Source organism: Geotrypetes seraphini, chromosome 13, assembly GCF_902459505.1.
Source record: "Geotrypetes seraphini chromosome 13, aGeoSer1.1, whole genome shotgun sequence".
In the NCBI taxonomy this organism is placed as follows: domain Eukaryota; kingdom Metazoa; phylum Chordata; class Amphibia; order Gymnophiona; family Dermophiidae; genus Geotrypetes; species Geotrypetes seraphini.
This window is the reverse complement of record NC_047096.1, coordinates 65,008,269-65,034,489: the sequence shown is the minus strand read 5'-3', so window position 1 is coordinate 65,034,489 and position 26,221 is coordinate 65,008,269. Positions and strand designations below refer to the sequence as shown.

General features: G+C 46.0%; 1 protein-coding gene across 3 annotated transcripts in view; it reads left to right on the top strand.

Annotated features, from left to right (window-relative positions):
* Positions 1-26,221, top strand: part of MED24 (mediator complex subunit 24) — a 103,983-nt gene that overhangs the window by 61,353 nt on the left and 16,409 nt on the right. For all 3 annotated transcript variants that reach the window (XM_033917765.1, XM_033917764.1, XM_033917766.1), the window contains 4 exons: positions 538-716; positions 1,626-1,725; positions 13,390-13,565; positions 22,977-23,241. In XM_033917765.1, coding sequence (XP_033773656.1) covers positions 538-716; positions 1,626-1,725; positions 13,390-13,565; positions 22,977-23,241 — 720 coding nt within the window. The remainder of the gene's footprint in view (positions 1-537; positions 717-1,625; positions 1,726-13,389; positions 13,566-22,976; positions 23,242-26,221) is intronic.

The following is a 26,221-nucleotide window of genomic DNA, read 5'->3' as shown; positions in this document are numbered from 1 at the left end:
ACTTAACTGCAATCAAGTGCAGATATGTACACAAATTTCAAGATGTGTGGGAACTGTATATACAGTGAGCGCATACTAGGTCATGTAATAAAGCTTTGGTTTAAAAAAATAATATGGTGCATGATAGCATCTGTTACATTTGTTCTGTGATGGGTAGTATGTTGCCTTTGCTTCTGTTTCAAAGAGTTCTGGAAGCTTGTGGACGAAGTGGTTAAGGGCTGGGATGGGAAAATAAGCTTTGGCAATGGTAATGTTGATACATTCTTCATATTACATTGTTGTGAAAAAATAAAGCTATAAAAAGTGCAAACTCTTAGCTTTGTAGATTGTATGAAAACCTTTTAAAAAGTCATGTCTGTAAATCATCTCACTTGATTAAGCATTCCTCATCTCACGTGCTATCTGAAAGGACAAGCATGATCACAGCATCTCGCTGTCTCTCTGGCATGACTGACTTGTGTGACACTGCCTTCAGCACCCACTCTTTGATCAGATGTCACATGCCACAGCTTCTGATAACAATCTCTTTCCCTGCAGGTGATCCTCTCAGAGTCAAGTGCCACTGGGGAGGTGCCATTCTTTGAGACCTGGATGCAGACCTGCATGCCAGAAGAAGGGAAGATTCTAAACCCAGATCACCCCTGCTTCCGCCCAGACTCCACCATAGTAGAATCCTTGGTCACTCTGCTCAACAACTCTTCCGAAATGAAGCTTGTGTGGGTGGTGTGCTTTGTGCTTTGCTACAGTACTGCTGTGAATATGTTTCAGCCATTCATTAGAAAAAAGATGCTTAAGGATGTGCCACTTTCTTTCTATCTTACATTTGAGTTTAGACAGTTGTATATTCCCACTAGAGAATGACATGGTGACAAAATTCATCACCGTTCCCGTCCCCACAGATAACTGCGGAAAACCATCTTCATGTCATTCTTTAAGGAGAGAGGGAAAAATCGGAGTATGAATGGGGGAGTGTGTGGCGCAGTGGTTAAAGCTACAGCCTCAGCACCCTGAGGTTATGGGTTCAAACCCACGCTGTTCCTTGTGACCCTGGGCAAGTCACTTAATCCCCCCCATTGCCCCAGGTACATTAGATAGATTGTGAGCCTGCTGGGACAGACAGGGAAAAATGCTTGAGTACCTGAATAAATTCATGTAAACCGTTCTGAGCTCCCCTGGGAGAACGGTATAGAAAAAAAAAAAAAGTGAATAAATAAAAAAATACAACCTCTGACCCTCAAGCCTTGCACTGAAGAATGCTGGTGTAGAAGGACTGAGGTTGAAATAGACACTAGAAAATGACATGGGATTATTTCCCACGGTTATCCGTGGGGACGGGAACGGTGATGAATTTTGTCATCGTGTCATTCTCTAATTCCCACCATACTGAGTTGTAAAAAGATCTAGATGCCTCTGTGCTGTTTCTCACCAATACTTTAATTAGTTTTGAAAATAACAATGCAGGCAGCTGCAGAACGATCTAAGGAGATGAGCATTTTAGTTTGAATTAGAGCTAGATACTTAGGTTTCAGTTGATAGCTGGCAGGAAGACTGGAACCATATGTAGGAAGCATTTTCTGCTGAGTAATATATGTCTCTCTGTATGACCTCCGTCCATTTCTTTGTAGGCAGATGAAATGGCATGAAGCTTGTCTCAGCATCTCAGCTGCCATCCTAGAAATACTCAATGCCTGGGAGAATGGGGTTCTCACCTTTGAATCCATTCAGGTACTACCCTGACATAGTTTCACAACATGGTGCAGAAAAGAGTGTTGCCTGGGCCGGTGTGAGTGGGAAGTGGTACCCACTTCACTGTTTCTTGATTTCTAATAGTGTGACTGTTTTCGCAATCACAAAACTCCGTTTAAAAGAAATGCCAGAAATTCAGAGAGATGACAGTGACTGGAGCAGAACTTTCAGTTTTAAGATGTTTAAATGTTTGGGTGTGGGGTTTTCTTATAGGCATGGAATTAGGGGGAGGAGGGGAACAGGTAGGCAACTATATTGTTTTGTTTCATGAAGCCATATCCTGTTTCATCATTTTCTGAGTAATCAGAGGAGTTTGTGTAAGAATGGAAGAGAGAGGGTTTGTGCTTCTGGAGGATGGGGGAGCCCTGCTCTGTGAACTTATTAACCTGAAACTTTACTGATGGCCTCAGTTTTCATGCCACTGTCCATTGCTGAATTTAGTTGTTTTGGAATTTTTTTTAATCCAATAGTGTTTTTCTGCTTATTTTTACTTCCATCTTATCATACTCTTGTCTGTACTTTGATTTATAATCTGCTTTTCATGCAGTAACTCTAAAGTATAATGAACAATTCTTAATAGGGACTTTGGCTGGGGACCTGCATTATCCAGGGATCTTTTTCTTATTTTAGAGCTACCTCCACACATTTACATTACATTACATTTCATTTCTAGACCGCAAAACCTCTCGGATTGATCCATTTCGCAAAAAACAAGAAACTGGACAACCCCAGCGACATACAGAATAATCTTAGACACTTTTTAGTTTTCTAGAAACCTCACAAAGTCAATTTTAATAGTTTTCTAAAATGAGGAGGGGATGGGCCAAGATTGTGGCGATGTGAGGAGCTGTGAGAGACGCATTGAGATCTCTCCGTGTCTGCTTTCCTTAATTTAAAATAATACCTCGTTTCCTGATGCCTCACACAAAGAGGAAAGGGGTGGTCAGGGTCATTTCCTTGCCGGCCCTGGCGTCTACCCCGGTACAGCAGACTATGGACCGTTTCTTTTCAGCCCTCCCGGCAACTGCATATTCCGGAGTGGAGAGCACGGCATTGGACAGAGATGAGAGGGAATCGCATGTCCTTTCGGGCATGGAAATATCTTTATCTCCTCTGGGCTCCCTCATACCTCTGTGTCCAGCGACCGCCGAGATGCTGAGGCGAGAGACACACGATCCCAGAAGTGGAGACGTGGGGTCTTCCAGCAAGGGTACGACGTCTATGGCAGGACAGCTGATGGAGACAAACAAGAGAGGGGAGTCCTTATCCTCCCCGACGGAGGTTTCCATGCAGAGCATCTGTCATCTTCTTCAGCGGATGGAGGGTAAAATGGAAAAATTAACGGAAGAGGTAACTAAATAACTGAAAAACTGGATTCATTAACTAAAACAGTTGAAGCAATGAAATTAGATTTTACAGTCCAAACTAAGCAGATGCAGGAGGAAATACTGCATTTACAACAGTTTAAGATGGCATCAATTAAAGATAGTTCCTCTATACATAAGAAACTGGAACAATTTGAAAATTTTAATAGACGTTTAAACCTCCGTATCTTAAATTTTCCACAAATTCCGGGTGTGTTACCCTTGACTTATTGAAAAGATATCTGATTGAAAATTTAAAAGTTTCTTCAAACTGTATTCCTCCAATAGATAAAATCTATTTACCAAATAAGAAGATTCCCGGAAGAGAAGGTGAAAATGGGAATGAAAGAGAGAAAAGGAAAAAAAAATGAGATAGATTTTGTTAACGTGACTGCTCTTCTTGAACAAACAATAACAGCTGATACTGATAGAGCAACCCTTTTAGTATCATTTGTATTTGAGCAAGATGTAAATATAATTATGAAACTATTCTTTAAAAATTCACAAAAACCATTTGGGGAACAGAAATATGGATTTATTCCAACGTCGCTAAGACCACTCAAGAACGGAGGAAATAATTTCTTTCTATGCATCAAGAGACTATTAAATTGGGAGCAACGTTTCTTTTAGCATACCCCTGCAAATGCTTGGTTAGGTATTTAGGAGTTAAATATACACTTTTCTCTCCAAACCATCTGAAGGAATTCTTAGATGCTAAGAAGATCATCAGGGATTGAGGGATAATGGAAGTAAAGCAGTTGTTTAGATCAGTGTTCTTCAACCTTTTTATACCTATGGTCCGGCGGAAAAAAAAAAATTATTTTGTGGATCGGCAAACTACTAGGACTGAAATTTAAAAACCCCGTCTCCGCGAGTTCGGTTCTCGCAAACCATCTGATACCATCCGCACAAGCCTCAGTTATGATTTTATACTGAATGTATTTTATTAAAGTATAAAAAGAAACAATATTCTGTACAATTGTCATTTTATAAATACAAATAATACAGAGCAAGGATCAACAAAACCCCTGTCTCCCCTTTACTATCAAGAAAACTGAATAAGCCAAATTATTACAGAATGCTACACAGAAATATGCTAACAGAATACCGCAGTCACACATAGCAGGAATAGGGTTAGGGGAGTGCAACTAGGGCAACTGCTCCCCTGGTCAGAGAGAGCCCTAAGCCACTGCCTGGACTTCGCAGTCCCCAGTTATGTCTAACACCAGCTCTAGCATGATATATATTTCAAATCTGATATATTCTAATCACAAAATAGAGATAAAATTATTTGTTTCTACCTTTTGTTGTCTCTGGTTTCTGCTTTCATCTTCTTTTTACTCTCTTCCTTCCAGCATCTGCCCTCTCTGTCTCTTCAATCCAGCATCTGCCCCTTCCATCTACTGTCTGATCTCTCCCACTTCCATATGATATTTGTCTTCTTTCTATGCCCCTCTCCCCTTTCCATCCAGCCTATGCCCCTCTCTCCTTTTTACATGATTCATTCCAGCTTCACTGCTCTCTTCATTTTTATCTCTCCTACACCAGATCTAGCATCTTTGTCCTTCTCAATTTCTCTGCTGACCCCCCTTCCCATCTCATTCCTGTCTCTCCCCTTCCCCTCCTCTAATCTCCCTGCCAGCTGTTCTCTTCCTTTTTTCTTCTCCCTTTCCTCCTCCCCCCGTCCAGCAGTAACTCTCTTCCCTTTCCTTTCCTTTCCCTCCTCCCCTCCCAGCAGCATCTATCCTTCTCCCTCCCTCCAAGTCCAGTAGCAGCTGTCCCTTTTTTCCCCTTGCCCAGCATCTTCCCAGACTCCTTTCCCTCCTCCCCTCCCAGCAGCATCTCTCCTTACCCCTCTCCAGGTCCAATAGCAGCTGTCCCTATTTCCCCTTGCCCAGCAGCTTCCCAGACTCCTTTCCCTCCTCCCCTCCCAGCAGCATCTCTCCTTACCCCTCTCCAGGTCCAGTAGCAGCTGTCCCTTTTTCCCCTTGCCCAGCAGCTTCCCAGACTCCTTTCCCTCCTCCCCTCCCAGCAGCATCTCTCCTTCTCCCTCTCCAGGTCCAGTAGTAGCTGTCCCTTTTTTTTCACCATGCCCAGCAGCTTTCAACCCTCCCAGCAACTCTCCTTACTTGCCAGCACTGCAATTCAGTAAGGCAGCCTCGGGTCCTTTGGTGGGTCGCACCGCCTCTGAGGAAAGCGGAAGTTGCATCATCAGAGATGGCCCGACTCAGCAAAAGCTCCAATGCTTCCTTCCTGAATCGCTGTGCTTGTAAGTAAGGAGAGCCGCTGGGAGGGGAGAAAGCACACTGTCTGAGGCTCCCCATTATCTCTCCGGCCCTGTGCGAACTACAGCTCTTCGATCTTGCTGGTCCTGCGCGGACCGGCAGGAAATTGAAGATGTTGATCTCGCCAGTCCTGCACAGGAATTTTCTGCGGACTGGCACCGGTCCGCGGACCGGCAGTTGAAGAACTGTGGTTTAGATACATTAAGGAGTGTGTGGCGCAGTGGTTGGATCTACAGCCTCGGCACCCTGGGGTTGTGGGTTCAAACCCCGCGCTGCTCCTTGTGACCCTGGGCAAGTTACTCTGTCCTCTATAGCCCCAGGTACGTTAGATAGATTGTGAGCCTACCGGGACAGATAGGGAAAATGCTTGAGTACCTGATTGTAAAAACCGCTTAGATAACCTTGATAAGCGGTATATCAAATCCTAATAAACTTGAAACTTGAAACTATATGTTTTAATTAAATTCCTCTTTAATTTTCTTTCATACATCATTGCTTGACCATTCCCCCAATATGGTAGTCTAAGAAGGGGATAAAGAATGTATTATTGTAAGAATGAACTTTCATTATTCTTGGTTTGTTTTTCCTCCCTGTGTTTATTGGAACAAGATATAATCTTGTAAATTTTGATGTATAATTAGAAATAAATAAATTAAAAAAAATAGTTTTCTAAAAAGAATATATGAACATGACCATGCAAACAGAGTGCTTAACTCCCTATCCCAACTGGCAGCCTATAGGCAAACAAGCGCTGTAAGTACTTTATCCCAGGACAAGCAGGCAGCATATTCTCAACAGGTGGGTGACGTCATCCACGGAGCCCCGGAGCAGACAGCCTCGCAAGCAGGCTTGCTTGAAGATCTTTTAAGAGCTTACTAGTGCTGCACTGTATATGCGTGAGTGCCTTCCCGCTCAAGTTAGGGCACGCAGATCCTCAGCGGATCCTCAGTTCGTTTTCCGCAGAGCCAAGAAGTCCCGTTTTCTTCAGCTCTGCAGTTCTTCGTTGCCTTCTTGCACCACGGCTTTGTTATTTTCTACGCGAAGTCGCTGTGCAGGCGCGTCTTGTGAGTTAAAAAATAAAAATAACCTTTCTTTTCTTCACTAATTTTCGGCCGGTGGCCTGTGGGCTTAGGCCCTGCCGCTGAACCTTGTTCCATCGCAGTTTCTTTTTTTGTCTTATATCCCAGCCTCTTACAGGTTTTAAAAAGTATGCCCAGTGTGGCCGGATCATCTCAATCACCGACCCTCATTGTTGGTGTATTGCCTGCTTAGGACTAGAACATTGTCCTGAGTCTTGCTCGCGCTGTGCTACCCTTCAACCTCGAGCCCTTCACAGACGCCATGCTAAAATTTTTCAACTATTTGGCACTATGGAGCAGTCTGCGGAGAAGACCTCGACCTCGGGGGCGGCCTCGACTTCTAAGACCTTGACCCCCATTATGGCCTCGACTAAGGCCTCGTCCTCGAAGGCCTTGTCTGTGGTACCTCCTAAGGCTTCGTCTGCGGGTAAGTCTCCTTTTTCTCCTTCAGGTACGCTCCCTAAGAAGCCTCCAGAGTCTCAGGCATTCCAGGCAGTGAGTGGAGTCCTGCCAGCCTACGAGACCTCCAGTTAAGCGTGCCTCCAAGCATAGGGAATACTCATCCTCGAGGTCGCCCTCCTTGGAGCGCACTCCTGCACCTCCCAGACCTGATCCATTGGTCTCGGTGCCTATGTTTGAGGACATGTTAAAAGCCATCTTGACCACTCAGATTACTTCGGTCTTGGCTCAACTTGTCCCTGCCTCAACCCTGCTTCCTCCGAGCTAGCCTGAGCCTCCTGTCGAAGCACCTTGAGGCACTACTCGAAGCACTCGAGGCACCTTGCTGCTAAACGGAGTAGAGTCTTCTCTCAAACAACAGGATTCACCATCTCCTCGTACTGAGGCTTCTATGCCTCGTTTATCGAAGCCCGTCAAGACTCCTTCGAGGTCCAAACATAAGCCTCGACCTCACAAGTCTCCTACTCCTCCTCGAGGCGCATCCAGGACGAGGACCCCTCCATCGAGACCGTTTGCAAGGGAACCTTCTCCACCTGCCTCTCCAAAACAGCAGCCGAGGCAACCCGTTTCTCGGACTCCAGGGACTTCTTCTTCGAGGCTTCTGAAGTGCAAACACCCTCTGACTCCTCCTCTAACACACAGTGGAGCTTCATCAGTGACCATGGCGCTCGATTCTGACATGCCTTCTCAATATTCCAGAGGAGTTTCACCATCTTATTCGGTGGCACCCAAGTCTCGGTCTCCTTCTCCTGAGGAACCCTCCACTTCAAAGTCCACCTCTTTTGTGAGGTTTGTTTTTGATATGGGTAAGGCTCTTCAGTTGGATTTACACTCTGAATCTAAGTACACTCCTGAGTACTTGGCCAACATGGAGTTGCCTCATCCACCCAAGGAAACCTTGAGACTTCCAATGACTCCTGTTTTAAAACAAACTTTTCTCAGGAATCTGGAAACCCCTTACTCTATTACAGCCATACCCTCTAAAATGGAATCTCTTTATCGTACGGTTCCTTGCAAGGGGTTTGAAAAACCGCAGCTATCTCACCAATCCCTAGTGGTGGAATCTTCACTTAAGAAAGCTCAACCCTCTAAGGTCTACACTGCGGTGCCGCCAGGCAGAGAGGGCCACACTATGGATAAGTTTGACCGCAGGCTCTATCAGAATTCCATGATGGCAAATCGAATTCTCAACTACAACTACCTATTTACATCTTATTTTAATCATTGCCTTAAAATGATGCCTAAGTTCTTTCCAGCCCTTGAGGAGCAATGCCTTCCAGAGTTCAAAAAGATTCTCCAAACTCTGTCACAAATCTGCCTGTTCATGCTGCAGGCCATGTATGATGCTTTTGAGATGTCATCTCGGGTCACAGCCTTTGCTGTGGCTATGCAACGTCTGGCCTGGCTCCGCATTGTTGACATGGACTCTAATTTGAAAGACCATCTAGCAAATTTACCTTGCCAAGGAAATAAACTTTTTGATGATTCCATAGAGGCTACTACCAAGCGTCTCTCTGAACATGAGCGCTCCTTTGCCTCCCTGGTCTGGCCAAAGGCTAAGACTCCACCTGCTTGACTTTACAAGCCTCCGCCACGTCGTTACCCTCAGAAAATGACTCCACCTTTCTCCAGGCCTCCGCCCAGATGGCAACAACAGCAGCAGCAGCGACAACAAAAACCTCAGGCTCCTGCTAAGCCAGCCCAGTCTTTTTGACGTTCCCAGTCTGAGCATACCAACCTCCATCCATCAGACTTCTCTCCTGCCAATCAAGTGGAGCAAGCTTCATCCAAGGCAAGGCAAATCATAGGTTGTATACGCAGGAGTTTCGTCAACCGTAAGCCTGAAGTCATTATGCCATTGTATAGATCCATGGTGAGGCCCACCTGGAATACTGTGTGCAATTCTGGAGGCCGCATTACCGTAAGGATGTGCTGAGACTGGAGTCGGTCCAGAGAATGGCCACTCAGATGGTCTCGGGACTCAAGGATCTCCCGTACGAGGAACGGCTGGATAAGTTGCAGCTGTACTCACTTGAGGAACGCAGAGAGAGGGGTGACATGATCGAGACATTCAAGTATCTCACGGGCCGCATCGAGGTGGAAGAAGATATCTTCTTTTTCAAGGGTCCCGCGGCAACAAGGGGGCATCCATGGAAAATCAGGGGCGGGAAACTGCACGGGGACACCAGGAAATTCTTTTTCACTGAAAGGGTGGTTGATCGCTGGAATAGTCTTCCACTTCAGGTTATTGAGGCCAGCAGCGTGCCTGATTTTAAGGCCAAATGGGGTAGACATGTGGGATCTATTCACAGAGAAAGGTAGGGGAGGGTCATTGGGGTGGGCCGAGTAGATGGGCCGTGGCCCTTATCTGCCGTCTATTTCTATGTTTCTATGAGTTCTACCTTTCGGACTTGCATCATCCCCCAGGGTCTTTACGAAGTGTCTAGTGGTGGTAGCTGTGGCCCTGCGTACCCAGGGTCTTCAAGTTTTTCCATATCTGGACGACTGGCTCATCAAATGCCCCTCTCAACAGGGGGTTATTGCAGCGAACCGACAGACTATTACGTTCCTCCAAAGTCTGGGGTTCAAAGTCAATTTTCCAAAATCCCATTTGACTCCCTCCCAAACCCTACAGTTTATTGGAGCCATCCTGGATACTGTTCAACTAAGAGCATTTCTGCCTCGATCACGTCAACATGCTCTCATTCACCTTTGCAACCACGTATCTTCTCTCGCCTCAATTTCAGCGAGACAAATGATGGTTCTGATCTGTCACATGGCTTCTATTGTTCATGTGACTCCTTTTACCAGACTTCACCTTCACATTCCTCAGTGGACCCTGGCATCTCAGAGGCAGCAAGCTTGCGACCCATTCTCTCAACACATTACAGTGACTCCTTCGTTGAGACAGTCTCTCCACTGGTGGATGCTCTCTTCCAATCTTTCCAGAGGTTTGCTTTTCCACACGCCCCCTCATTGGAAGATCCTCACAACAGATTCTTCAAATTACGCTTCGGGGGCTCATCTCGATGGTCTCCGTACTCAAGGCCATTGGTCCCGCACAGATTGTCTCTGTCATATCAATCTGTTGGAACTCAAAGCGATTTTCAATGCTCTCAAAGTGATTTTCAATGCTCTCAAAGCTTTTCAACATCTTCTTCATGACAAGGTAGTCCTCATTCAAACAGATAACCAAGTCACCATGTACTATGTCAACAAACAGGGAGGCACGGGCTCTCTCTCCCTGTGTCAGGAAGCTCTGAAGCTTTGGACTTGGGCAGTGCCTCACCACATCTTCCTCAGAGCTGTCTACATTCAGGGTCAGCAGAACTGTTTGGCGGACAAATTGAGTCGTCTTCTCCAACCTCACAAATGGGCATTCAATTCTTCCACTCTACTTCAAGTTTTTGCTCAATGGGGGACTCCTCGGATAGACCTATTTGCGTCCCTCCAAAACCACAAGTTGCCTCGATTTTGCTCCAGGATGTACTCTCCTCTATGCCTCGAGGCCGACGCTTTCCTTCTGGATTGGACGAGTCAGTTTCTCTACGCCTTCCCTCCATTTCCTCTGATTCTCAAGACTCTTGTCAAGCTCAAGAGGGTACACGCCACCATGATTCTGATAGCTCCTTGGTGCCCCTTCTACCTTGGTACTCCCTTCTACTTCAACTCAGCACCAGTATTTCCCTCTCTGCTTACATAGAGTCAAGGATCTCTGCTTCATCCCAATCTGAAGTCTCTTCACTTAACAACATGGTTCCTCTCCACCTGACTACCTCTATACAGTTCTCTCAATCTGTACAGGACATTTTAGAGGCTTCTAAGAAGCCATCCACTAGGCAGTGTTACAACCAGAAATGGACTAGATTTTCTGCTTGGTGTACCACTCGTCATTTGCAGCCAATATCTACATCTCTGTCTACAGTCTTAGATGTAGACTTGAGGCCAAACTGAGATAAGTGCAGTAGATAATCTATTAGAGTCCATCTCAGTGCCATTGCTGCTTTCCATCAGCCCCTTGACAGGAAACTCCTGTCTGCACATCCTGCTTCATGCTTCATGCTTTCCTGCTTCATGAAAGGACTTTTCAATATTAACCCACCGCTCAAACCGCCTCCAGTGGTCTGGGATCTCAATGTCATCCTAGCTCAATTGATGAAGCCTCCCTTTGAACCAATTGATAAGGCTCATCTGAAGTATCTCACTTGTAAAGTGGTGTTCCTCATTGCCCTCACATCTGCTCGAAGAGTCAGTAAGTTACAAGCTTTAGTTGCGGATCTACCCTTCACAGTTTTCCATCATGACAAGGTAGTCCTCCGTACTCATCCTAAATTCTTGCCTAAAGTTGTTTCAGAATTTTACATGAATCAATCTATTGTTCTTCCAGTATTTTTCCCAAAGCCTCATTCTCATCCTGGGGAAATAGCACTTCATATTCTGGACTGTAAACGTGCTTTGGCTTTTTACTTGCAACACACTCAACCTCACAGAACGGCTCCTCAACTTTTCATCTCTTTTGATCCAAATAAGTTGGGGCGTCCTGTCTCGAAGTGAACCATATCCAACTTGATAGCTGCTTGCATCTCTTTCTGCTATGCTCAGGTGGGCTCCCGTTGCAGGGTCGAGTCACGGGCCACAGAGTTTGAGCAATGGTGACATCTGTAGCTTTCCTCAGATCAACTCCTATTGAGGAAATCTGCAAGGCTGCCACTTGGTCCTCGGTTCATACATTCACCTCACATTCACCTCTCATTATTGTCTAGATACTTTCTCCAGAAGAGACGGCCATTTTGGCCAGTCATTTTTACAACATTTGTTTTCCTAAATTGCCAACACTCCCACATAGCTTGGAGGTCACCCACCTGTTGAGAATATGCTGCCTGCTTGTCCTGGGATAAAGCACAGTTACTTACCATAACAGTTGTTATCCAAGGACAGCAGGCAGATATTCTCACAACTCACCCACCTTCCCTGGTTGGCTTCTTAGCTAGCTATCTGAACTGAGGACCCGCTGAGGAGACGCGTGCCCTAACTCGGGTGGGAAGGCACTCGCGCATGCACAGTGCAGCACTCGTAAGCTCTTAAAAGATCTTCAAGCAAGTCTGCTTGCGAGGCTGTCCGCTATGGGGCTCCGTGGATGATGTCACCCACCTGTTGAGAATATCTGCCTGCTGTCCCTGGATAACAACTATTACGGTAAGTAACTGTGCTTTTTGTAAGTACAACCTCTAACAGGAGGAAACACGAATAAAGATGTGATATGTAAAGGATGATCCACTTTAAAAAAAAGTAAATAAGACCAGTGAATACTCGGGTGCCTACCCATATAAAGCTTTATAACAGAGGGTCCCAAATTTAAATAATACCCAGGCCTCAAATGGAAACCAATGGAGTTCTCTGTAATATGATTTAATATGATCAGATTTCTTCAGATCGAAAATCAAGCACATTGCCACATTTGGGATTTTATGTGCACCTGATCTGGTCATTGCAACGATGGTCCTGGACAGTGGGCCAGGGCCCATTCCCAAATCTTGCAAAATGGGCCGTTAAACACTGACCACAATCTCTGAACCCCAACAATGCCTCCAGAGCATCTTGAGCTTTGGTGAACTTGGAGAATGTAAGATCCCAATTTTAATTGAACCAGGGCCTTCTACATGGCAGTGCACAGCACTTACTACCTAAGCCATTGGGACAGTCCCCTGGTTTGTTCTGATAAAATCATTGAGAATATGGAGGTTAACCTGTTGTTTGTTTGTTTTTTTTACAGTCTAGGCATGCAAAGCTGTGAAGATACTTGTGCATATCCTAAAAAACAGATGAGATTGGAGGGTTTTTTGTTTTGGTTTTTTAACTTTGAAGAGTAAACTCAGAGACCCAGCTTCCAATCCCCTTCTGGCAGTGTATCGCAAATTGTGTGCCTCATGAGATTTCAGGTGTGCCGTGAGACGCTGGGGAGGAGAAGCGATGCCAGCGCCGGCTCACTGTCTATAGGACATGCCTCTTGAGGTGAGAAGGAACATCCTGTAGGCAGTCAGCTACCACCAGTGCCTCTGCTCCTCTCCGCGCCTCTTCTTTTTCAGGACCCCCCACACACACACACACATTGGTGGCTCAGGTCCCGTCTGCAGGGCCTCCGAGCACTTCCATGTGCCCACGAGCCGTGGCTGCCAGTTTAAAGTGCCGTGGCTCATAAAGTTTGCAAGACATTGCCTTATGGACTCTATTGTGCATAACCTTCAGTGTGCCTCTTAATCTCCCTTTACTCAGACTTGGGTTGGAGGCCCTTCAACATTAGCTTGTAGTGACCCCCTAATAGTACATTGCTGATACAGAGTACTAAGGTGTAGCATGGGAAAGGCTCACCCTCCTTTTTAAAAATTTTTTGAACGACTGTCACCCAGTTTTCTAGGAATCTGTTTCAGCTGACTGATGCTTCTGTTTATTCTGCAGAAAATCACAGATAACATTAAAGGAAAAGTATGCAGCATGGCTGTCTGTGCAGTGGCCTGGTTAGTGGCACATGTGCGGATGCTGGGACTGGATGAGAGGGAAAAATCGTTGCATATGATCCGGCAGCTTGCCACACCCCTGTTCAGTGAAAATACGCTACAGTTTTATAATGAACGGTAAGCGGGCGTAAAGCAATCTTCCACCTTCATGACCAGCATGGGGAAGGGGGGAAGGAATTCTGATCAGGTTATCTATGGTCGCATCCACAATTTTTGACATCAATCCTCTTGCTAACTGAGTTTCATCTTCACTGACTTCTCAAGTTGTTTCTCTTCCAGTCACACATTCACTCCCGTGTCTATTCCCTATCTGTTTAAGCCTGTCTGAACAAACCTTAATACCCTGACAGAACTGCATGTGGACTTTCCATAGCCACAGTTCCTTCAATAAAGAATTTACCACACTGGTGCCCTAATGGAAAATATTTTTCTAATTGGATCTCTGCTGGTGATAGGCATACAGATCACATTGCCCTAATTGTAACTAACAGTAAATGTAATCAGTTTAAATTTCATCAATGCTGCTTTGGGCAACCAGTGCAGAGATTTTAGCACTGGTGATACCTGGCCACATTCCCTTATACCCTCTGTAATTCTTGACACAACGTTCTGATCCATCGCACCCAGCGTCCTGTCTGACGATGGCCATTCTGGCTCATTTGGATATACTTATTAACACCCAATGGTGAGTCGTCTTTCATGTTACTCACTCCCAGAAATAAGAATGACCAACACTAATCTGTCTGGCTAATAATTTTTAATGCATTATTCTATAGAATCTTGCCCAGACTTTTTTCAGACTTGGTTGTATGAATAGCCTTCACCACATACTCTGACATAACAAACAGATACACTGTTTCAAATCAGATACCTATTGATGTTGTGGCATGTACCATAGTCGAACTACTGTTTGAAAAGGTAAATAACTATTCCATATCTGCCTGTTCCAATTATGGTTTTATCATATCCCTCCCCCTCCACTCCTCAGCCATCTCTTTTATAAGTTCTAAAGTCCTAAGCTATTTAGCCTTTCCCAGTGGGTAATAGTTAACCATGACCAGCAGGTGGAGACTGAGACACAAACGTTTGGCTGAAGTACAAGTGGGCTGTACTTTCCCAAATACTTTCCCAAGTACTTTCCCAAATACTTTCCCATCCAGCAAGTGCAGGTGGAGGTGGTAAGCCTGTGCAGTCTTTCCTTGGTTTAGTGTAGGCCTGTTGGATTTTGTTTAGGCCTTCTTGTCCTCGTCTGTGGTGCCGGATTGAGCTTGGGGGGACCCTTTCGGGGATCCATCCGACCTCGGGGGTGTCACACTCGAACGGTCGAGTCCTTCCCTCCATTTCTTCCACCTCCCCCAAAATATTTTCACTAGAGGTGCCTCAGCTGTAAGCCTTGCCACTTATACCAGCAAGGCATATAGCTTTGAGAGCCAGTGAGGTCTGTTCAATTGTCCCTTATAGTTATATTGAGATTAAAAAAAAAATCCTGAGGCAGTGCCGGTCTGAAGGGAAGCCTTCAATTCAGGTAAATTGCATTTAATTGCTAACCAGCACTTTTATTTTGAAGCTAGTAGCAGTTTTCACAATGAGCACTTTTAAAGGGACAGAGTGCTCATTGTGTTCCTGCCGCGAGGTTGTTGCGGCTGGCCTGTGTTCGCAGTGTGCCGTCCGCCACTAAGGGGAATCCTCATCTGCTTTGGATGCCGGCGAGCAAGGGGCCCTTCGTGCATCGGCAGCAGGCAGGGGGGAAGTCCAGGCTTTCCCTACTATCCACGCAGGGATTTCCCCAGCCGATAACACAGGGGAAAAAAAAGGTTTCCCATAGTGCAGATAGTGCTGGGGATTCCTTTATCGCTGCTCCGCGTCCACCCCCATTCGGCCCCCCTCAGTGCCGTTTGTGACCCAGTCTCCCCCCTCCCCCAGCTCCATCCAAGCGGCCAAGGGTGGGATGATGAATTTTTGTTTGATGAGGCTTTTTCACCTGAGGAGGTCTTGGACCCCTTAGGGGCCCTCCAAGCTCCTATCAGGGGACGCATTCCACTGGTGGGTGTTTCATGGAACCGCCAGCTGGCGAGGACATGTTGGTGGTGCGCATTTTTCAGCGGGAAGAGCTCCAGGAGCTTATTCTTCAGGTTGTGTCGGTCCTGCATTTCGAGGAGGATGCAAAGGAGCCCCCACGTGTGGTGGACCTCCTGCTTCAGGGGATCCACTCAGCATCCTGTTCTTTTCCTATGCATCAGGATATTGTGCTCGTGTAATGGAAAGCGCCAGAAATGCCTTTTCATTTTGCGTGGTCCATGAATCGCCTGTATCCCATCCCAGAGAGGAATAGGGATACCTTGAAGTTGCAAGTGGTGGATGTGGTGGTCTCGGCCATTGCGTGTCAGCATTCGGTGCCGGCTGAGGGCGGCTCGGCTTTGCAGGACTCTGAGGATCTTCGGATAGAGTCTCCTCTTAAGCAGAGTTTTGATGTGGCTGCCCTGGCAGTCCATGCGGCCATGTGTGGTGGTCTGGTGGCTTGTGCTTGTTTTCGGTGGTCCGAGTGTGTTCTTGACCTGGAGTCTAATGATTGGTCCTTGGTGGATCAGGAGGTAACTTAGATTGAGATGAGCGCTTCTTATTTCTCGGATGTCATGTATGATCTGAGACACAGAAATTGGAAGTTTCTATATGTAATGTAATGTAATTTATTTCTTATATACCGCTACATCCGTTAGGTTCTAAGCGGTTTACAGAAAATATACATTAAGATTAGAAATAAGAAAGGTACTTGAAAAATTCCCTTACTGTCCCGAAGGCTCACAATCTAACTAAAGTACCTGGAGGGTAATAGAGAAGTGAAAAGTAGAGTTAGAGGAAAAATAAAAATAAAATAAACATTTTAACAAGACAGCATTGATCTAAATACTTTGGAAGGTAGAAGAGAGGAGAGAAAGGAATAGAAGCATGATGAAGTGATGAAGTGGAGCAAGTAAGTTTAGGAGGAGCGATTGACGTTTCCAGAAAGGGCTTCTTCAGGGAAGAGACTTGGCCGACAGTCCCAGGATGCCTATGTCTCCTCCCCTGAGATGTTCTCCCATCCATGCATTCCCTCCCAGACACACTGCCCGTGCCCCAGCCGCTCCAAGGAGGCTGCCCCAGATGAGGCCCACGGTGAATGCAGGATTCTCTCCTCTGCGGGAAAGCCGCCCGGAGCCAACAGTCGATCTTCTTAGCGGATTGCAGGGGGGGAAGAGTTAACACTCTTGGTAGTATCGGGTCTGTGTGCTCTCGGTGGTTGTGGCTGGTCTCGTTGCTGCTTAGGTGTAAAAGCAGTTGATCTCCACTGCTGCTGATATTTAAAAGCAGGCAGATTGATCTCTCCAATGGACTGCAGGGGGAGGAGTTCACACTCCTGGCAGGATCGGGTCTGTGGGCTCTTGGTGGTTGCGGTAGGTCTCGTTGCTGCTTGGATGTAAAAGCAGTTGTTTTTCTACTGCTGCTGATATTTAAAGCAGGTAGATTGATCTCTTAAACGGGATATAGGGGGAGGAGCTCACATGCCTGGCTGGATCGGGGCAAGGGCTCCTATTATAGGCAGCTGGTCTTGCTGCTACTTAGGTGTTAAAGCAGTTGATCTTCCTAGCGGACTGCAGGAGGTGTGGAGCTCACACTCCTGTCATGATCTGGTCTATGGGCTCTTGGTAGTTGCGGTTGGTCCCAATGCTGCTTAGGTGTAAAAGCAGTTGTTCTCCCACTGCTGCTGATATTTAAAAGCAGGTAGATTGATCTATCCAATGGAATGCTGGGGGAAGATCTTATATGTCTGGCTGGATCGTGGCAAAGGGTTCCCGGTAGTGGCGGCTGGTCCTATTGCTGCTTAGGTGTAAAAACAGTTGATCTTCTTATCGGATTGTAGGGGGGGCGGATCTCACATTCCTGGCAGGTTCGGGTCTGTGGGTTCTTGGTGGTTGTGGTTACAACACAATACACTTTTATACCCCTGAGGAAGCCCCAAGTTGGGTGAAACGGGGCCCGTTGGGTTGTGATTCGCAACGGAACATAGTACCGGCTTGATACTACATACTTAAAAGCTAAGTGCCAGTTTTCTAGTTGCGTTTTAATATTCAGCATTTTAATTTGCACATAGCATTTGAGAAGTAAAAATACACCCCTAGTTCTTGAGACATAAGCATGGTGCAGAATTTTAAATTGTATTTCTCGAAGGTCTGTAGACCCCACCAGGAGAGAAATGTTGGCAAAAAGATCCAAAAATTGAGCCCTATTGTAGTCAATAGCCAAATCCCTGGACCACAGGCCAGCCACCCTCTCCAATAGGGCACTGTAGGGGTAAGTTTAAGGACCCTGAACCATATGGCCAACCGATTCATCTGCGTGGGTACCAACACCAGTTGGGCATCTAATCTACCCAAGGACCATTGCTCCCCCCACTGGCATTCTAGGGAAGAGTAGTAATGACGCGCCTGTAAGTAGGCCCAGAAGTGAGTCGCGGGGAGCTCCCATTTGGACTGAAGCTGAGCAAAGGTGTGGAAAACCTCACTGCCTCCCTCATAAAGATGGCACAGACTGACACAGCCCCGAGCTTCCCACAGCTGGAACCCCGACGTGCCCATCCCCATAGTAAAGGCAACGTTCCCCACCAGAGGAAGAAAAGGAGAGGCTTGAGGGGAACGCTGCTGTCTCCATCTCCACCACCGCACGGATAGTTTCGATATGATTAAGAATATTATAGCGATACAAAAGGGAGGGTTGGGTGCTCAAATAGACCCCCAGTTATCGCATTGGTTTCTGTATGGGGGGAATAGGGAGATCATCATGCCAGCGTTCGTGTCGCTCGGAAGCTAGGGGGAGCAGTTCTGATTTGGCACAATTGACTTCAAGGCCCGAAATAGTCCCAAAGGCCTGTACAACATTTAGAGGTGTAGATGAGCGTTTTCTAAATACAGAGAATGTCATCTGCAAAAGATTAAGGCATCTCTCCCACGCTCCTATCCTTATACCCAGAAGAACAGGGTCCAAGCAGATCTTAACCGCCAGAGGCTCGATAGCAAGAAGAAAAAGGAGCGGGGACAGCGGGCAGCCCTGTCATGTACCCCGTTCCAGGGGGAAAGAAGAGGTAAGAAGGCCATTGACCAGAAGCCGAGCCTGGGAGAAAAAGTAAAGACCGCACACCCACTCCAAAAAGGCGCTGTCCAGCCCATAGCGTCCCATGACCCAAAAAAAGGTACGACAAGAAATGCTATTGAACGCCTTTTCCATATGCAGGCCCACGATAGCTGCTCTACTGTCTCTCCCCCTCCCTCTCCGAGAGTGGATAGCCATCAGCACTCTGGTCAGATTCATAGAGGTGTATCTACCAGGCACAAAGCCCACCTGGTCTTCATGGATGAGGAGGTGCAGAAAAGCATTCAAGCACTTCGCAAGTAACGCAGCCAACAACTTCGAATCCTGGTTAAGGAGCGATATGGGCCTGTAGGATCCCACCTGAGACGGGTCTTTTCCGGGCTTGGGTAGAAGGACAACATGGGTTCGCAACCTCTCTGAGAATGGGTATTATTATAAGCAGCGCTCAGAGATGGCGCAATAATATCTGATAGAATCTTATAATATTCAGGCCCATAGCCATCAGGGTAAGTTTGAGCCCCTTGATACCCATTTCCACCTCCAAGCTCGTAATGGGAGCATTCAACATCTGGATCTGATCCTGCGTGAGCTGGGGAAGTGCGACATCCCGGAAGAACGTATCCCTATGCCTCTCCTCAAAAGGCCTATGGGCGTACAACTCCTTATAATAATTCACGAACTGCTGATGAATAGTAGTTTCAGACATATACGTCTGACCCTGCTGATCTGTAATAGACGTGATCACCTGTTGTTTACGTGATGGTCTGATTAAATGGGCCAGCAAACTGCACACCTTCCCCACCTCCCCCCCAGCGATGAAGGCAATAATGACAGAAGTAAATATCCCGTTCTGCCTGGGCCGTGAGAATAGCGTCAACCCGTTGCTGGAGCTCACGTAATCTATATTTGTCTGTATTGGATAAACTACTCTGATGGCGACGCAACTGTTGCAGCTCACCCGACAACTGCTGCAACTCCTTTTCCTGTGTCCGCCTCCTACCCGCAACGTAAGCTATAATAAAGCCCCGTAGAACCGCTTTTGAAGTCTCCCAGAAGAGGCTCGGATCAAGGTCAGGAGTGTAATTGGTGCCATAGTACTCCAACCGTTGATCACATAGATACCTGTGGAAGGCAAGATCTTTGTACAGGTAACGGGAAACGCCAGGTCCGATCCTCAGGATCCACCGTAATCTGGAGAGAGAATGATCCAACAAGGGGGGTCTCTACAATATCAACGTCAGCAGAAACTAGTCTAAATGAGTATAGAAATTATGGGGGTTAGAAAAAAGGTATAAGTGTGTTCCGTAGGGTGCAACAGCCGCCAGATGTTTTTCATATGTCCGTATACTTACTTATAGACTCCTGAGGAAGGCCTGTTGGCCGAAACACGTGCATGTCGAGTCATTGAATCTTTGGATGTATTTTTATGTCATTGGATGAATAAAGATTCCTATATTATCAGATGCATTGGAGGACACTTTCATTAGTGCACATCATTCTGATCTGGACAATTCCACTCAGCCTTTGTACTGTGTCAGTCGCACTAGCATCCCCGAGAAGAAACGATGAGTGTAAATATTAGGGGCATACACATTGCAAAGCAGCAGCTTATGTCCCCAGTACCATCACAAATCTAACCTCCCTATCCTGAATGGCTTTATGTAAGTGAAAGGGTAGCTGCCTGTGGACCAAGATGGCAACCCCCCGATAACGGTTGCTGTAAGTCCCATCTCAGTTTCTCTTGTTCTACCGTATTATGATGTTTCCTGCAAGAAGGCAATATTAACATGTGCTTTGTGCAACCAGGTCAACACCTTCTTCCATTTGACACGGGAGTGAATCCTGTCCACATTAAGGGTGGAAATTTTCAATTTAACCATACTCTACGGGCCCACCTTTTGTAGAAGAAAAAACAGTTTCATCCCATGTGTATTGGGAGAAAGACCCCCCCCAGCCAGGTCCTCCCCCCTCAGGCAAATAGGAAAGCAAGCATTCTAGAAGTCCCTGGAGACTACATGTCAGGCCATTAAACAAATCAACCAAATAAGGAAACTTGAAGAAATATCCAACAAATATAAATACCAAATAATGAGGACAAGACTATATTAAGTGGATTTCTTGCTAGATCTCAAACACCCAAGGCACTACTTTTAATTTTATTCATGCCCTTACTGGGGTGGTGTTTTCATCATTGGTCTTAGCAAATAGCATGTGCAACAAATGCTTTTATTTAATTTTCAACAGGCTCTGCATAAATTTTAAGGTGCATGAAGTGCTGTAAAGTGCTATAGAGTGCTGTAAAGGAAAGGCACTTATCTTTATGCCCAATGGCTACCCAACCGTTTCACTTGTAGTTTCGTCAGGGGCTATGCCTCCTTTAATACAGACACCAACATTTTTAGTTAGAAAAGCCCTTTCTTTGAGCTGAAAACACCGCTATTCTTAGCACTGCACTCACACCCCCAGTCACACAACCCCATACATACCCCACCCCAACCCTGGCACCCTCCCAGAAACCCATCTGCTAAACAGCCCTCAGTCCACCCTACAATCCAAAACACTATGAAAAGACCCCCCCCCCCCCAAGACCTCCCTCCCCCATCAACAAAAAGTATGAGCAAGATGTCCAAGTTTGTCAGCAAACAATAGGTCCAGCTCTTGAGAAAGATGTCTGTAGGAGGAACAGATAGAAAGCAAGAGGTCCATAGCACACCAATCCGTCCCCCCTATGAAGCTAGGACCCAAGATGTCGGCAGTCCAGACACTCCCCAAACAGCAAACATGTAGAGGTCCCAGCCGGGCACGAAAAGCCCACAATAGTCAGCAAAACCAAAACTGCACTGGGCAAAATGACAAAGAAGCTAGGCTCTACGAGAAGATCTTACGCCAGTAGGAGTGCACCCATCCTGGCACTACAACCCACAGTGTTCATGAGGTTCCCCATTCAGGGCGCAGGCAGCTTAGCCAGGAAAGATTGAAGGTCTGCTGGGGTGTCCAAGGTGACTGTCCCATTGTTATGATGAATATGGACTTTAGTGGGATATTGAAGGGCAAATCGGATCCCCGGGAATGCAGTATGGGATCCCCTAGGAATGCAGTATGGAGTGAAAGCTCTACATCATTCGGAAAGTTGGGCGGAAAAATCCTGGAACAGGAGCCTGGTGCCCTGGTAGTCCAAGGTACGGGTCTGTCAATAGGCCTCCAGAATTTTTGCCTTCGTGGCATAATTAAGAAAGCATTCTATCACCGGCCTGGATCGAGTGCCCCCCGCACATGGAGCCCCGATGCAGTGGGAAGGTGTTTCACATGCACCTGACCCAATGTTGCTGCTAACCCCAGTGTCTGTGGCAACCAGCTCTCCAGCAGAGGCCCTAGCTCTGAGTCCTTCACTGTCTCCGGTAACCCTATCAGACGGAGATTATTCCAGCGGCCGCGATTTTCGGCGTCCTCTGCCCGATCCACCAGGTTTTTAACTTAACTCTCCAGTGCAGCAATAAGCTGCTCCGCTGTTTCTGCCCAGTCCTCCTATGCCGAAATCCGCTCCTCTGCCTGCTGAAGATGCGCTGCATGGCCGACTATACTATTTTTAACTTCCTCGAGAACAGCATGAAGTTTGGACAGCTTCTCATTGAGCACGGTGGACAAGTGATGAACAGAAACCTGCATATCGTCCTCGTGCTGGTGCATGCTGCAAGGTGCCGGGCTGGAAGCCACCATAATGGGTGTCTTGATGGGCTTGTCCTTACCAGGCCACGTCAATTTGATAGGCATAACTGCCTGACTGCTGCAAGGAAAGCTCCGGAGGGTCCGTCACGTGAAAGTAGGTACAAAATGGGATACAGTGGTACCTCGATAAGGAGAGTAGGTAGCTGACAAGCGCGATATATGGGGTTTGTATGCAGAGGAGAAATGGAGCTCGAGCTCGAAACATCCGCTCACAGCGCTGTCATCATGTGACCACCCCCATATTTCCCTTTTACATGCCTCAAAGATTCTACGTAAGAATTCCTACTAATTTCAGTTTCAGCCACCACATTGTGCTCTCTACCTTGTGTGTATGTTTCCAGTTTTGTCTTTTCTGTTTGCTATCCTGCATCCAATCCAAGGTACAAATCCTAAAAGGTATTTGCAGAACAGATCCTCTCAAAATTAACCCTTTCGTTGCCCGCATTCTCCACAAATTGTAACAGGATTTGTTTATATCTTCTCAGAGCTAACTTTAACAAGATGAGGATATCAGCATTTTGTCTTGGTGTTAATTAAGAACCTAAGTTGTAAAGGCAGTAGTTTGCAGTATTTCAGAATAATGAGTTTCTTGCAGAATGTATTTTTATGGAATCTGTTGAGCTTGACATGTCACTGAAATGTTCTTCTTAATCCTGTCTTTGGACCCCTATTACTCAGGGTCGTGATAATGAGCTCAATCCTGGAACATATGTGTGCTGATGTTCTTCAGCAGACTGCCACACAAATCAAATTCCCATCCACAGGAATGGACACTATCCCTTACTGGAACCTGCTGCCACCCAAGACACCTATCAGAGAGGTGCTGAAGGCCACATTCTCCAAGGTGCTGGAGAAGGGTTGGGCAGACAGCCGCTCCATCCACATCTTTGATACCCTGCTGCATATGGGTGGAGTTTACTGGTTCAGCAACAATTTGGTCAAGGTAGGGACATCTTGACAAAGCGTGCACAGGGACTAGACTTTGGTGCACCCTTTCTTTCTTTGATTGCTTATAAATTGGTTCTCTGAAGACAAGCAGGTATAATATTTTCACATGTGGGTGATATCATCCATGGAATCTGGTACGTACACTACCAAATCCACCGTCACTTTAATTTTTTTGGCAGTGGCCATACTGTGCATATGCTGGTGCCTTCCTGCCTGATGTTGGCTCGCAGGACCATTAGTTCTTTGTTTTTCATGGAGCTGAGAAGCTGTGTCTTCAGTTTTCTCTTCAGGATGTCAAGCATTTACCCTTATTTTGTGCCTTCCCATACTTATTTTTCATTACTTTCCTCATAGTTCATTGTTTTTATCATGTTCCAGTATTTTACTCAACTTTGGTTCATTTTTGTCAATTTTTCAGTTTTCGGTCTTCGGGCCACTCTGGGTCCTTTTTTTCCCTGGGAACAGTGATTGTTTTCAGCATCCTGTTTACTCGAGTTCCCCAGGTCATTGAGCCCTTTGACTTCTCATCGGCCGTTTTCCTATCCATGTCAAAGATAAAGGGGATAAAGGAATGGGACTTGTGTACCACTTTTTCTGTGTGGTTTATACAATCAAAGCGGTTTACATATTTTAGACAGATACTTATTTTGTATCTTTGGCAATGAAGTGTTAAGTGACTTGCCCAGAGTCACAGGGAGCTGCAGTGGGAGTCAAACTCAACCTCAGAGTGCTGAGTCAGCTGCTCTGACCAGTAGGCCACAGTACTGAGTGGCTTTAAGAAATGTTCTCGATATAATCTGACCATTTCAAGCTATGACCCACATAATTGGTGTGTCCAGTCTCTGGGTCTTGAACATTGGACATTAGCTATATCCGCTGCTTCCATACTCAAAGCCCAAAAATTTAGTTCAAAAATTTTTTTTGTACTGTCAGTATCAACATCGAGCCAATCAGCCTTCTGTGATTTGGTCATTGGCATTGGCACTACATCCAGAGCATTGGGCTCCTTACAGAGACAAGACTACATCATCTTCATCTGTTCATTGGGGGATCCAGCAAGTAAGAGACATAAATATGCTTGAGGAATGGGCCCCGAAATGGCAAATGAGGTTCAACGTGGATAAGTGCAAGGTGATGCATGTCAGTAAACAAAAATCATATGCACGAATACAGGATGTCCGGTGCTATACTCAGAGAGAACCCCCCAGGAAAGAGACTTGGGAGTGCTTGTAGACAAGTCAATGAAACCGTCCGCGCAATGTGCGGTGGTGGCAAAAAGGGCAAACAGAAAGCTAGGAATGATTAAGAAGGGGATCTGAAAAGATTATCATGCCGTTATACCAGACCATGGTACGCCGCCATCTGGAATACTGCATCCAACACAGGTCGCCGTACATGAAAAAGGATATAGTACTACTCAAAAGGGTCCAGAGAAGAGCGACAAAAATGGTTAAGGGACTGGAGGAGTTGCCGTACAATGGGAGGCTAGAGAAACTGGGCCTCTTCTCCCTTGAAAAGAGAAGACTGAGAGGGGACATGATCGAAACATTCAAGATATTGAAGGGAATTTACTTAGTAGAGAAAGAGAGATTGTTCACCCTCTCTAAGTTGAAGAGAATGAGAAGGCACTCGCTAAAGTTAGAAAGGAGAAGGAAGTTCTTCTTCACCCAGAGAGTGGTAGACATCTGGAACATGTTATAGGGGAAAGCACCCTTCAGGGATTCAAGACAAGGTTGGATAAGTTCCTACTGGAACAGAACATATGCAAGTAAGGCTAGAATCAAATAGGGCACTAGTCTTTGACCTAAAGGCCGCCGCATGAGCAGCAGCAAATCTTATGTTCTTATGTTTTAGACATACTAAGTCCTCCCAAGTGTCGATGCATAGTAAGCATTGATGCACTGAGGATCGCTCTCCTTCCATCCAGATGTCAAGGCACGCCTATGAGGATACATTGATGTCTCCCATGCCCAGTACAGAAGACTGCTTCCATGCCAAAGTCTCTTCCAGTAGCAGTGCTGTCTCTCCAGGAAGAGTGCTTTTGGTTCTAATGCAGTCACACTCTTCAGAGACTTTAAAGACTTCCATGCCTGCCTCAGCCCAATCCAAGGATAAATTGATATGTCAATCAAGGAAAAGGTCACACAACTCTGCTCGACATTGAGCATCAGAGTCAACACAGACCCACTCGACATCGAGCATTGAAGGTCAGCATGGACCTTTTCAGTGCATGTGTTGTCAATGACCCGCTCAATGAATTCCTCGTCATCTCCTCCCTCAGACCCTCGACTTCCATCTCAACCCACTTCAGTGCACAGTTGATGGTCTTTTCAATGCACACTCCCTGACTTGCATAGTAGAGAGCACTCAAGGACTCTGACTCGGATATCTCCAACCATTCAGATGAGGACTTGCTAGAAGAATCCTGTGTTATACCTTCAGATCCTTCCCTTCCTCCTCAGTAATGCAAGTCTCCACCAGAAAGTATATATTTTACTAGCTTTGTAAGGCAGATGGTGCAGGCTTTGCCCATTAAAATGGAAACAGAGAAGGAGCCTCGCTCTCAACTGTTTGAGCTTCTTGACTTTGAAGTACCGCCAAACAAATGCATTAAGGTTACTTTGCATAGGGTCATGAAAGATACCTTATTTAAGAACTGGAAAAATCCTCTTGTCAGTCCAGTTAGCTCTAAAAAAGATAGACACAATGTATAGAATTCATAAATATCCAGGATTTGACAAAACTCAATTTCAACATCACACATTAGTTGCTCTCAAGTTTTCCATGCAGCTCATGATCTTACACTTCTGCTCTTCCAGGCAGAGAAGCCAGGATATTAGACTCTTGTCAAAAGCATTTTCGAATTATCTGTGCTCATCAATAGAATTATGTACTACCAATTTTACATGTCCATTTCTTTTAAATCCTTACTTAAACAATTGTCATAGTTTGAGGAATTCCTCCCCACAAGCAAA